Source organism: Dermochelys coriacea, chromosome 21 (genome assembly GCF_009764565.3).
Source record: "Dermochelys coriacea isolate rDerCor1 chromosome 21, rDerCor1.pri.v4, whole genome shotgun sequence".
NCBI classification, from domain to species: domain Eukaryota; kingdom Metazoa; phylum Chordata; order Testudines; family Dermochelyidae; genus Dermochelys; species Dermochelys coriacea.
Window position 1 is genome coordinate 5,141,909 of NC_050088.1, and position 14,381 is coordinate 5,156,289.

Consider the following 14,381-nt stretch of genomic DNA (forward strand, 5'->3'; position numbering starts at 1 on the left):
TTTTTTTTTTATAAAAAACTCAGAAGTTACATAAAACCCACAGTAGAAAAAAGTTATTCAAGTTGCAAAGTGAGCACTCAGAAGTTAGAAAATGATTAAATTAAGGTTACCTATGCAATCTTAAAAAGAAAAGGAGTACTTGTGGCACCTTAGAGACTAACAAATTTATTTGAGCATAAGCTTCCGTGAGGTACACAAAAGCTTATGCTCAAATAAATTTGTTAGTCTCTAAGGTGCCACAAGTACTCCTTTTCTTTTTGTGAATACAGACTAACACGGCTGGTACTCTGAAACCTGTCACTATGCAATCTTAACTCTTCCTCCTTGGATATATGTGAATTGTCAGCATACTGTAAGGATTAAGTTTCTAACAGTAACTAGGTTTCCCACAAGTTATATATTTAAATGATTAATGCTTAACTAAATTTCTTCATGTTTATGGGTTTGCCTAGCAACCAAAATATTGTTTTTTCTGGTGGGAGAAAGTAGAACAAGAGGAAGATTAAAAAAACAGATAGTCACCTTTGCATTCAGGGGCAGACCCATTCCAGACTCCATTGATGTTATCTTTAGTTGTACAGTGAATGGAGGCCTCTCCAGTAAGTGAGAAATTATGGTCACATTTGTAAGTTACTGATGAGTTATAGTCAAAGCTTTCCAGATGACTGCCATTGTGCATCCCATTGGCAATATTAGGAGGAGGAAAACAAATAATCACTGAAGGAAAAGAGAATGGCATCCCATGAATATTAATGCACATTTCAGTTAGAGATGAATTGAAAATAATAAGTAAACCTTTGTCCATGATCTCCCCTAAAAGGGAAAAACCATTTAGCTATTTGAAAATGTAATTAGCACAGTATTGTAACATAATGCGAGGCATTACCTCCCTCAAAGTCTGAGGGCTTTCTGCTTTCAAGTTTTTCTCCAAGCCAACTCCTTTCTTCTAGCAGATTTTGACCCTATGAAACAACCCCCAGGAGACAGCCTTATCAGAAAGTACACCCCCCTCTAACAACAGATATAAGGAGCTGGGGCTCCTTGACTGACATCTTTGAAGGACAATGTTGCGCTCCTACAAGTGCCAGAAGCAGAAAGCTTAAATTAGGACATTTCTTCTAGCATCTGGTTCTAGACCAGATGGCAATAGTCAGATTGACAGGCCCACCTCAGGTAGTGTCCAAAAGGACAAAAACAGTTAAAGCAAATAAATTGGGAAGAGGTTTTATATTGGGTTTCACCCCCAAATAGCCTCAGATTATGAGTGTGGAGTCCAGGTTTTTTGGACAGGAGAAGAGGAGAACAGAACAAGGAGGAATTACACTAAATTTAAAAAACGTAGGATGACAGACTTCCAAGGAGGAAGAGATTGCTTAATGAAGAGTGAGAAACTGACCAAACCTCACCATCCCTGTATTCTGCATATAGTAACGATTAGGTGACATTAGACCAGCTAAACTCTGACCAGGTGATGGTGCCAGGAGAACCATTTGAAGGGAAGGAGGGGACCTATGGGGCTGTGTTTGTTTGAAGTGTTAATTCTACAAAAGGCATCAGCACCATGATGGACCCTCATACATTTTCAGCCCGTCTCTCCACTCCCAACAATATCTACAAGATTTGCTTATAAGCCAAATTAACTAAGATTAAAGACAGATGAAAGCTCTCTAATGGGGTATTTCTGCATCATCATCCAGTCATGAGTTCTTCTTAAAACCATGGTGATTGTCTTACATTGGCAAGTTGGAAGTTTACTCCATTCAACTTTATCTCTGTTAAGCAAACACTGGATGAAAGGTCGCCCACTCACTTGGTATCTAAAGAAAAGAAAGAAAAAAAAGTTTCTTAGTTCTCTAAGTGCTCCTCTAATAGTCCAGAAATTTGGGAAACGGGTTCTTTCTGCCAGTAAAAGAAGGCATTAACTACTGAGTAGAGTGATTCCTGCTCTGGAAGAAACAGCATGATCACTGTAACCAAGCAATGCTGAATAGCAATCCCGAGTTATTAAAGCCAATTTAGAACAAGCAAATCGGTGCATATAAGATTGCAGAGACCAAGTTTGCAGGAGAATTTTTTCATCTTAAAGTCTATACTAACCAGATGCTTTGAATTTCTGAGTGATATCTTTGTTATACTTTTAACAAGTGAAACAAATAGGTCTCTCACCTCCAAGTATCCTTTTAGTGCTTCTCATTTCTTGCATCTCCAGCAGGTGGAAGAAGTCCTTAAACCAGTTCCTGAATTTGAAGCATGTCAAGTGAACTAGCAGTTTTTAGACTAAAAGAAAAGGAGTACTTGTGGCACCTTAGAGACTAACAAATTTATCTGAGCATAAGCTTTCGTGAGCTACAGCTCACTTCATCGGATCAAAAGCTTATGCTCAAATAAATTTGTTAGTCTCCAAGGTGCCACAAGTACTCCTTTTCTTTTTGCGAATACAGACTAACACAGCTGCTACTCTGAAACCAGTTTTTAGACTGTTCATCTTCTCAAAAAATTTTCACCGGGGTCAAAGGGGTTTGGACTTGTGAGTAGGAGAATGTCTCACCTCCAAGTTCCAATCTGCAGTACAGTGTTCAAGAGGTGTGCCATTAGCAGGCTACACCTTCACCATATAAATGGAGGTGGAAGCCCTTGGCTCAGACTGCTAAATTCCACCACTCCTCCTCCTATTTTACATCTGGTATTCTACCACAGTCAACAGCGCTCCATTGCCAAAACCATTTAGCTAGATGTCTAGCTAATTCCTGGCCAGGAAGTATTGAATACTGGCAATGAAGTCACTTGGTTTTCACTACGTTTTACCTTTTAACACTGTAGGCTAAAGTTCGTGGCCTTCTATGCTAGAGTTTTAGAAAGGAGATTTAGAGGACCAGAGGAGGGTTTACCTATTAAAGCTGGTTTCTTCTGGTTCTTTCACCAGTCTGGTATGAAGGCAGGGACCAAAAAGGATGGACATGAACATCATTTATGGGCAAGTGGCCACCACTTTTCTTCTAACTTAAAACGTAACAACCAAAGACAACCTTTCCCGACAGCAATGATTGGGAGAGGAGACAGCTGGCCAAGGGCTGTCCCCCTGCTGCCACTGTTTCACAACCTGAGCATTTTAAAAGGTCCAAAGCCTAATCAGCCCATTTAAACCCAAAGCCTTCACTGGCAGACAATTCCACAGTGCGCAGTCCCTGTGTGCTACTGCATGGGAAAATGATGAACATAGCAATAGCTTGGATGTTCTTGTGGATGAAATTCAGAAGAAGCATTGCCTAAAGGCTAAAGAACTGGAATGGAACTCTGGAGATTTGGATTCCATTCTTGGTTCTGCCTCTGATCTGTGCACAACCTTGGGCAAGTTATTTCCCCTCTGTACTTCAATAGCTCCAGCTGTAAAACAGGTATAATGATACTACCTTCTTTGATAGCTGATAAAAGCACTATTAAACAGCTAGTTGTCATCATTATATCAGCAGGAAAGAAGGTTAATGGCTAATCTATGGGGAAGGGCATTCTCTGTCTCAATCTGTGGGGTTTGAAGAGAGAACTCTGATCCCATCACAGAGAATCTAACAAAACCATATTAATTTTAATTATGATAATCATGCTTGTATCATGTATTTCATGCCAGGAAAAAAGACAATCTGTTCAACTGTTTCAAGTCCAGAAAGTACTTCCTCAATCAAATGATGCTACAACTCATCATATACCATAGTAGCTTCTTAAAATAACTACTCAAACAAACTGAAGCAAAACTCATGATACCCTATGTCACAATGCCAGGTTTCCCACACCCTCGGCTTGGATAACTGCTGCTACCACCAAAGTTTGCACATGGAAGTTTTATACTGTGTCACCTCTCACTCTGCTCCAATATTCCAAGGACCCGGTTCCCAGGAGCTAATAAATATAGTAGATGCTCTTTGAAGGCCATGGCAGGAATAACCAATCACCATATCCACTCCATACTTGTTTAACAAGCTCTTACTTTATTAATTACAAGTAAACCCATGAACTCATTTACTGTTCAACTAGAGGTGCTTTCTCAAGCACAGAGAATGGTTTTTTTTTTTTTTTTTTTTTTTTTTTTTTTTTACAGATGACAATTCAGACTTTCTTCTCTCAAGCTACTGGATCCTTTGTTCTTCGAACTCAGTCTCAACTACTCATTCTCAATAGCCTGGACTCCTATAGTCTCCGGCATCTTGAGAAACCTCTCTGATCACCTCCTGACAAGTCCCAGAAAAACCCACTTCTCAATTCTCCCTTCCAAAGGTCCTCACCCAATTGCTGGAATTTGAACCAACATTCCAGGATGGCTCCTTGCAAATGGGCCTTGACAGAGTCATCAGTTGTTAAATCACTGTCATGTTCAACCACATCTTACTTCCCACAACCCCATACATAAAACAACATTAACTGAGCACATTACCCAATATTTTTCACACTATAGCTGTTCCTTCTTCTTCTCCTCAACTTAATCTTTCAAGAGGGGGCAGGAGGGAGGGATCATGAACTACACTTGGCTAACTTCGTTTGAAGGTTCTACTTTTTAAACAGGTACCCCACGCCAGGCCTGCACAGCTGTAGCACCTGTTCAGAATAAGTTTTGAAAGTTAGACCACACTTTCTATTCTTAATTTTCCAGTGGTCACCAGAAGTTCTACACCAAGTTAAGTTCTGTGAATTAATCAGCACCGGTTGTCTAACACTCACCCATCATCACAAAGTATGTATACTTTTGCACCAAACCGGTTATTTGTTGCATCAACAGGTCTGCCATGTTCTGGGCTTTCTGGAACACCACAAGATTTTCCTAGTAAAGAACATGATTAATATTAGCATGTTATAATGTTGGAAACCCCACTAAGATATTTAGAAGAGAATAGGGCAATGTCAGATCAATGATCTGTCTAGTTCAGTATCATGTCTCTTTTTTAATCCTATTTCATTTAACTGTGGATATTCTATTTACATTAAATGTCTAATCATATCACTTTATCAACTTCAGTGGCAGAGATTCCCACTGCCTCTCACAACAAATTACTTGCAATGCTCTTTTCCAGCAGAAGAAGCTTATTACCATAAAGAACACACTATCAGAAATTCAGCATCTCCACATACAGATCAACACATGTTCAGGGAGCCACAAAGAAAGATGCAAGGAACACTTCTGATTATCCTGGTAAACATCTCAGCCCTGATGCACAAAAAGTTTTTTTGCACAGAAAAACGTATGGCCTATTATGTACATAAAGTATTTTCTTTATCAGGTAGGCCAGAGTATTTGTATTGAAGGCTACACAAGAAATTCCCACAGTATTATGTTCCGTTTGACAAACAATAAGCCATAATCCAATACACAGACGCAAGGAGACAGAGTTAAGGATGTTCACTCAGTTGGCTAGGGCCTCTAACCCTGTACTAATAATGTAGGTTTTTGTACTGAATTTAAAAGATGCAGTCTTGACATAGGGAGGTTTGAAAAAATTTACAGTATTCTTCACAATGAAACCCAGTTTTTTCTTTATTTTACTATGTATTTTGGTATCTGATCAGCATTGCCCTACATATTGTTATTGAACACTGGATTTAGTTTTAATACCATGATTCAGTTTGATTGAATTGTATACTGCATTAGTTGTTTCTGAGGGTAGAATTTTTCAATATGTGAAATCTAACAAAAACACGATAGTATTACTTAGCCTACTTCACGCGTAGGTTTCAGGGATACAGTGCTTTCCATTTTAAAACAGACATTTACCACAGCATGGTATTAACTTTACTGCATTATCTGTGATATTCTACTCCTACTATGGAACAGGGAATGGAGAACGCTACAAACACAATGAGAAGTTTAACTACAGGAAGTACTAACTGTCTAGTGATCAATGGTACCCACTTCACTTTTCTACTTCCATTTAAAATTCAATTTAAATTTACAATCAACTGACAAAAACAAAAACATATTTCAAACTACAAGTCACGGAAGCCCGTGCTGAAAGGTGAACCAGCTGCTTAACATAAGACAGTCCTAACTGCCCAAAGATGGCTAGTAGATCAACGGAGACAGAAAAGTAACAAAAGATACTCACCTAGACAAAACTCAGGGGCTTCTGCCCATGTTAAATTTTCAAGACAAGTAATGACAGGCCTCAATCCAGTACTCTTATAAGCTAGGCGACAGACATAACTCACAGTGGTCCCAACAGGATAGTAATTCTTCCTCAAATCCTCCTGACTTAACTCAGCAGACTTTAACCTTGGTGGGGCAAGACAGCTGCCTAGCAATAAAATAAAACAAAACAAAAAACAAGGACTGAAATATTTAGCTCTAAAAGCAGGTAAAAATAAAATCTGTACTTTTAGCTTTCTGTTTATGTATAAAGCACACACAACACTCAGTGGGCATGATGCTGTAACAAAAATGAAGGGTGCCAGACAGGTACCCAGCCAAAACATTTATGAGCTGGTGACGTAAGCTGTACAGTTACAGAATGGCACATGATCATTGTACCTGAGACACATCATAAAATGTGTCTGTGTGGAGAGGAGAATTTAATTTATTTAAGGAAGAGAGGAAAGCACTTTGGGCAAAGTTACTGGGGGCTATTCCAAGCACAGTGGATGGCACAAAATAAGGAAGAAGAAGAAAAAGGAAGCAGTCAAGAGAAAGGAAGGTATGGGTGGAATGCAGCATAAAGACAGAGAAGGAGAGATTTCCCTTCTCCCCTTCCTCTCCAAACTAACTGATCATTCTGTTTACAACCATCGCACAGTCTTCTTTCCCCAGCTCTATCCCTCAGACCTCCCCAGTCTGAATCCATACTCTCCACTCAACTGAAGCGTCTCTCACTGAAGTGTCCCACATCTTCCTTCTGCCTCAGTTCTAGAACTTCTATTCCATTCTCATCCTCCTGTTGACAACATTGGCCATGCCTATTATTGGCGGTCATCATGGTCATCTCTTGTTTTTTTCATTCCACCCTCTCACGGTTTTCCTATTATTTCTTCAATCTCATACCCTGAGGTCCAGTTTGGTGGATCCTCTCAATACCACTTCAGCAAAACTTTGATTGGGTGTACAAGGAAAAGAGGGTGGGTTGAGGAGAGAATCCTCTCTCTGTGATCTTATCTCCTCTCACAGCTTTGGATGCTGTATTTATACGGACGACTCTCAAATCTCCCTTTTGGATGCCCTGCCAGCAGCTTAAACGATGCATAAAAAAAAATACCCCTGGTTCCCTCCCAAACCTTTCTCCTCGCCACACTTGTAGTCACCACTAATTAAAAATATCACCATCCCGTCAGCTGCCCAGCTGTAATGTGGTCATCACTTTTGACTCCGATCTTTCTATGAACTCTCACCATCCTGGTTGTATCCAAATCTTGTCTCCTCCCATTTGTAACTTCTCCAAGATTCCAGCTTTTCTTTGTCCAGACCACCCAAAGCTCTCAGCCAGGCCCTTGCTTAGATCCTCTTCTTTGGACTTGGCACTGAATTTGTTAAAGCAATTGTGAATAGCAAAGGGTAGCCTAAGCAAAGAAAATAAAATACTTACGACCACAAAATTCTTCTATGTTTGACCACTGTGAGTTTGAAAGGCACACTACAGTGTCCGACTTTCCGGGGATTTTGACAAAACCATCAAGGCACCTGTATGTCACTTCTGTGTTGATAGGGAAACCCTCTGTGTGATTAGTATCAGAGGGGATGGCATGACTCAGCCTTGGCAAGGACCCACACTGACCTGTAAGAAAAACAAATTCATTTTAATAGGAGATATTTATTTTAAATAATTCACACTGCCTCCAGCTGTCACGGCTCCTGATGTGCCTTAGACCCCCCAGGGACCTGCCACAGGCCTGATGAGCCCCAGCTCGGGGAGGGGGTGTTCTCCAGTACCCCGTGAGAACAGACTGGCTGGCTTCCCACAGCTGGGGGTGGAAACTTGAGAGCTCAGGAAGGGGCGCAGGGCCCCTCAAGAGAAATCTGGGGCCCAGCCCATCGTGTCTGCTGGGCCCCACCCCGTTCATGCCAGTTAATGAGGTTTTGGCCCTGATCCAGACAAGTGTCCCCCTTCCCCCCTCGACAGCCTGGGGACCCGCACAAGGCCCCAGCAACAGCCGGAGACAACCCAAGGGCCAAAGCCAGCCCCTGGGGAGCAGCTCCCTGTGCAGTCTGGCAAAGTCCCAGCGAGGGCAGCCCCCTGGGGGGCTCAGGCTGGGATCGTCCACAGCCCCCAGACTGCACGCTGGGGTTTCTCAGCTCCTCAGGGGTCCTAGCACAGCTGCCCCTGCCCCAGACACTCACCGCAAGCCCCGGGCAGCGGCAACACCAGGAATCCTAGGAGCCAGAGTGCGTGGCAGCAGGCCGGCCTTGCAGCAGCAGCGACAAACACCATGAGAGGCCCGATCCTCCAAGCCGAGACCAACCGGCTGCCAAGTGAGCGACGGGACGGGGCCACTTCAGGGAGCACGAGAGCCGCACTGGTGCCTCCCCTGCTCCTCTGGCGAGGTGCCCGTGGGCAGCACTGTAATTACACAGCGGGCTACACTGGCCCTCAGAGGAACCCAGCAACCAGACGATGCAAAGGGAGCTGAAAATCTCCCCCTTCCCTGCCAGCGCCTTTGGCGTGACTCCGGCTGGCAGCTGTAGCCTTGCCCAGCTCTCCTGAAGTTGCAGAACTTCTGGGCGGCTCAGGCCCCAAGTGTGTGTTTATGCTCAAGAGTAACCTGTTCCTGCCTCACACAAGGATCCTCCCTCTCCCAGTGCTGGGTCACTGCATCCTCACCTAGCTGAGGTGGCAAAGTAGTGTTTACCTTACCCTGAAGGAATGCACAGTACCCTCGCCCTGCTCTCTCGTCTCATTCCTCTTCCGACGGCATGAAGGGGGGGAATGCTCTAGTGGGGGAGACAGGCAGGGCCATAAAACAACACAGCCAAGTTCACAAAAGAGAATTTCATGTGGAAAACATGCAGTCGCTCTAAGTACTACAGAGTTGATTTTAGTTTCATCGGTGCTTTGTGCCTACTGTTTGTTCTATTACTGAGTTTGACAGTCCCTGAGCAGTGAGGGTGTTCGGCACAGCACAGGATCAGACTCTCGGGAGTTGTTTACAGTAGAAAAGTTGTACTCCTTTTAACTACAGCAGTAGAGTGAACCTTATACAGCCCCCCCTACTGTGGACTCAGCTTTATCAGAATTCTAGTGATTCTTGTAGGGGCAGGGGAATAAGTTAAACCAGCAGAAATCACCTTTTGTCCATTATAACTACGTCCATAGCAGGGCTTTTTACCAGTATAACTTTTTTTTAAAAGTGAAAATCACTCCCCTACCAGAAATAGTTATACTTGCAGAACTTTTAAGCAGACACCAAACCTTAGTGAAACATTCACCTTTGTTTATGCAACTTCCTTCATGGTTGTCCACTCACGAAGTGGCCTTTTAACTCCAGTTGTAAAATGTGATGGAAAGTGGACTGTAACTACACATTCACCATAAATGCAGCAACGCAATTACTCTGTGGTCAGACTTTCACCAGACAGCGAGTACAGTGTAACCACAACAGACATACCACTATGATGAAATACACTGTAAAATATAAACCAATACAAATCAGTTAAGGAAACAGTTACATGGTAAATGGAAAACAAACCAACCCTATGAGGAAGCACGGATAACTGTGTGATGTACTGAACATAGGAAAATTAGTTGCAGTGAGCATTCAATTACTTGGACAGAAACCAAATCACAGCAGCACAACCTAAGCTATGAAGTAAGTGGCTGGGTAATGTGAAAGTACCATACATTTGTATGAATGCATTTCACCATAGCACAAGGTGAAAAACACACAAACAATGGTCTCAGCCTGGGATCAATCTCCTCAGTTCAAGTCTTTGTCTTCCCAGTGATCTTGTTACTGTCAGTGTAGGTAAGGGAGGAGAGAGGTAATCTCATGATGTCACTGTCCCCCACTTTATACCCTCAGGCCGTGTGCCTGGAAAATACTAGCCCAGATGTGTCCCAGTAGGCTTTGCTGAGTCCCAGAGTTGGGCAAAGCATATTGTGTGGTGTTTGTGCAACTCCCCTACAGAATTGTAAGTCACAACTCCCCTGCTGATCAATGGTCACCCAACCCCCACCTGGAAGTGGATCACCTCCCTCACTGTCACTCGAGAAACAGCAGTGGGTGACTCCCAAACTCACAATATATTTCAAAAACAGCCTTAACAGAATCTCCTTACTTCATACAGACCAATGGTATACACACCTCGACAGAACAATGGGCTTCAGCAGATCACAGCCTTTCATAGTGACAGGTTTCAGAGTAGCAGCCGTGTTAGCCTGTATTCGCAAAAAGAAAAGGAGTACTTGTGGCACCTTAGAGACTAACAAGGTGCCACAAGTACTCCTTTTCTTTTTGCGAACCTTTCATAGGATATCGCACATGGCATGCCTTGTATGAAATATCACAACCATATATAAATGATGACTATGGGGGTTATAGGGTGCTACTTTAAGGTAGCATGTGTCATAGTGGGGTCTCAGAGAAGCTATATTGCCCATAAACTAAAACAAAATGTATAGTAGGAGTTTATGAAAAACCAATTTTCATTTTCTGAGCCAGAGCAATGAGTCGTCATGCAGCAATACACAAGCCAGGTGTTGCAGCGCATACATCTGCCTTCTTGGGGTTTGTTGGGTGGTTCTCCACCTACCAGGGGAACTGGGATTTTAATAATAATGCAGCTCATGTTTCAGAGGGTCTGAGAGATTTTTCAGGATCTGGTCAGAACTTCTAAAAGATGGTTAGTTAGAAGTTAACATTTCAGGTCTGTCAATCTTGCTGATGTGTCATTTAGCGACCAATATTGCTGAACTTCAGGCACAACCCTGCAAGGTGTAGGGCACCTTATGGGAGCTGCTGAGTGTCCTCAACTCCCATTGACTTCAATGGGAGTGGAGAACACTGAACCCCCTGCAGGACTGTGCCCTCAGGGAATATGTGCACAATGTGTCAGAAAACCTGTTCCACTGAGTCTCAGAGCCCAGGTCACCCTGACTCTCCCCCCGCCATTCCTGGGGTCTCCGAGTCCAGGCTTCAGCTCAAACCCAAATGTTTACAACGCAATTGAATAGCCTCACAGCCTGCAGCCGAAACAACTGACCTGGGCCAGCTACAGCTGTGCTGTGGGTCTTTTATACCCCTCCCCGAATGCAGCCACTTTTGGGGAGCAAAGTAACTCCTTTTTAACAGCACACAGCAACTTTACACAAGTTTAGGGTAGGAACTGAGGGCACCAGGGTGAATGCTTTGACTTGCAGGAATGGCCTTAGGATTTGTAATGGGCACGAGCAGTCAAAATCTTGGTTTTGCCTCTCATTTGAAACAGAGCACCACTCAACAGCATGCTCGGCTCCATTGCTACATCCGGAGGGAAGAGCGCCTCCTTCTTCCAGGAAATGATTTTTCCAGGTCTCCCATCCAAGTAATAACCCACATCCAACACTCTGTAGTTCATGAAATCTGAGGCGTTCACAGCTTGCATTGTCACCGATACTAAAGAGAATTAATCAAATAACAGTGAGTAATATTGGTTACTAACTTTTGTATTGCTTCCATCAAATTCCTAGTGCATACATTTTCCCAATAATTATTAAGTTTTAAGATGAAATCTGAGTGCTATTCAGAAAGGTACAAATGACACAAGTAACATTAGATGCTAAGGCATCTGTGGGTAAAACGTATTTTTATACAAATGCATAAGAGCCAAATTTGACTTACTGCATTTACCCAACTGGCTAAAATGCCTGTGATGAACAAGCTGAAACAATCTTTTATACATGCAAATGAAATTTATTTCAATAAAATTAAATGTATTTCACTTGATTTCCCAATTCTAAATTGATCCAGGAATGTATAAGCCAAAACATGAACAGCAATTATAATGGTTTCCTTTCAATGGGATAATCATTATGGCAACAGGTCTGTATGGCAAAAACAAGTAGGTAACCATACAGTAGAAACTCCCCAGAGAAGCTGTTAGTGACACCATAGAGCCCTTTTGGAGTCTTTGAAGCCAGCCCCAAAGGCTTGTAAGGATATAGCCCTCAAATCCCCCATTGATCTCCATCCCCAGGGAGAAGTGATTGTGATGGGTTAGATCACAGAAACCCCCTTGGGAACTGCCACCTGATGTGCCTAGACTACCTCTGAGCCTGTTTTCCCTGCCAGCTTGGGACGTCAGTTCCTTGCCTTGTTTAAGCCAGACATGCTTGCCTACTGCAAACACAGATCCAAGTCTGAACCACGATCCACACAAGCTGCAGGCTTAACTGAAAACAGCTTAAGAAGTGCTCTTGTCTCCAGCACTCAGATACCCAGTTCCCAAAGGAGTCCAAACCCCAAATAAATCCATTTTAGCTTTATACAGGGTAAACTCATAAATTGTTCACCCTCAACAACACTGATAGAGAGATATGCACAGCTGTTCCCCCCCCCCCAACCCCCAGGTATTAATACTTACTCTGGGTTAATTAATAAATAAAAAGTGATTTTATTAAATATTTGAAATCATTTAAATCCTACTTTTTGTAAAAAGACAGACAGAACAAAGTAAATTACCAAACAAAATAAAACAAACCACGCAAGTCTATGCCTAATATAGTAGGAAACTAAATGCAAGTAAATCTCACCCTCAGAGATGTTCCAATAAGCTTCTTTGACAGACTAGCCTCCTTCTAGTCTGGGTCCAGAAATCACTCACACCCAGTACTTACTGTCCTTTGTTCCAGTTTCTTTCAGATAGTCTCTCCATCCCAAAGGATATCTCTTGAGCCAGCTGAAGAGAAAATGGAAAGGTTTCCAGGGGCTTAAATAGACTTCCTTTTGTGGGTGGAAACCCCTTCTCCTCTCCTATGCAGAATCCAGCTGCAAGATGGAGTTTTGGAGTCACATGGGCAAGTCACATGTCCATGCATGACTCAGAACTTTACAGGACAATACCACATTCCCAGGAAAGCTCAGATGTGGACTCACATCTCTCAAAGTTCATTGTTAGCTTAAGTGTTTCTTGACTGGGCACTTACTGAGAATAGTCTTTTCTCAAGCAGCTGACCAACTGCTTCACTGAGGCTACTTAAAATCAAACAAGTTCACAGCCAATATTCATAACTTTGAATACAAAAATGATACATGCATGTAAATAGGATGACTATATACAGTAGATCATAACCTTTGCAGAGATATGTTACATGGCATATCTAGCATAAAACATATTCCAGTTAGGTCATATTTACACTCATAAGCATATTTCTATAAAGCATTACGGGGTGCAACATCACAGTGGTTATTACACATCAAAGACTATGTCCATTTCATACAAATCACACAGGAACACTTGCACATGTTGATCTGCAGGCTAGAGCCATAAACTAAAGACCAAACCATGATGGTGCTAATTAACATTTGTGTTAAGTATCAGGGGGTAGCCGTGTTAGGGTGTATCCACAAAAACCAACATGGAGTCTGGTGGCATCTTAAAGACTAACAGATTTACTTGGGCATAAGCTTTTGTGGGTAAAAAACCCACTTCTTCAGATGCAACTGAAGAAGTGGGTTTTTACCCACGAAAGCTTATGACCAAATAAATCTGTTAGTCTTTAAGGTGTCATTTGTGTTAAGGACTCTCAAGGAACTCAGAGGTCCAGTGGATTACAGCCTCTCTCTTATACTTTTGGAGATCCTGATTCAGGATCTAGAGCAAAGTGACTATTAGTGGGTTTCATCCCAGTCCCTATTTATGCAATTCACCAAGCCCCTGCAAAATTCAGCTGGACTGGCCATTTCCACACACCCGAGTCCCTGGACTGAAGTAGACGAGAGCATCACTGGCAAGATTCACTTTTTATTTTGCCTGAGCTGGGGAGAGAAAGGAGGGATTAATTGTGAAGTAAAAGAGTGTAATCTAGATAGAATTAAGGGGCACGGACCACGCTATGTGGGGGAATGCTGCAGTTCAGGAGTGAAGAGGCTGACAAAGCTGGGTGCAGGAAGTGTGCACTGTGTGTAGGTATAGCTGCCCCTGCTCTGTGCTATTCTTTTACAAGCACTCAACTGACTTGAACAAAAGAGAAAAAAAAAAAAGAAATCAAAGCTAGATGTTTATTAGAGCAGGAGCGAAATTCTACAAGGTTTCTCCTGCTGTAAGTTGAAACACTATTTTGTTATTGTGTGTCAGTGTATGTTCATTTTCCAACACGTATATACTTAAAAAGAAAAGGAGTACCCGTGCCACCTTAGAGGCAAACAAATTTATTAGAGCATAAGCTTTCGTGAGCTACAGCTCACTTCATCGGATGCATTTGCTGAAGTGAGCTGTA

At 42.5% G+C, this 14,381-nt stretch overlaps 1 protein-coding gene across 1 annotated transcript in view; it reads right to left on the reverse strand.

Moving 5' to 3' along the window:
• The window catches only part of LOC119846325 (complement component receptor 1-like protein), a 112,064-nt gene that overhangs the window by 78,806 nt on the left and 18,877 nt on the right, over positions 1 to 14,381 (reverse strand). Inside the window, exon 7 of the mRNA XM_043500605.1 lies at positions 523 to 717. Within this exon, the coding sequence (XP_043356540.1) occupies positions 523 to 717 (195 nt within the window). The remainder of the gene's footprint in view (positions 1 to 522; positions 718 to 14,381) is intronic.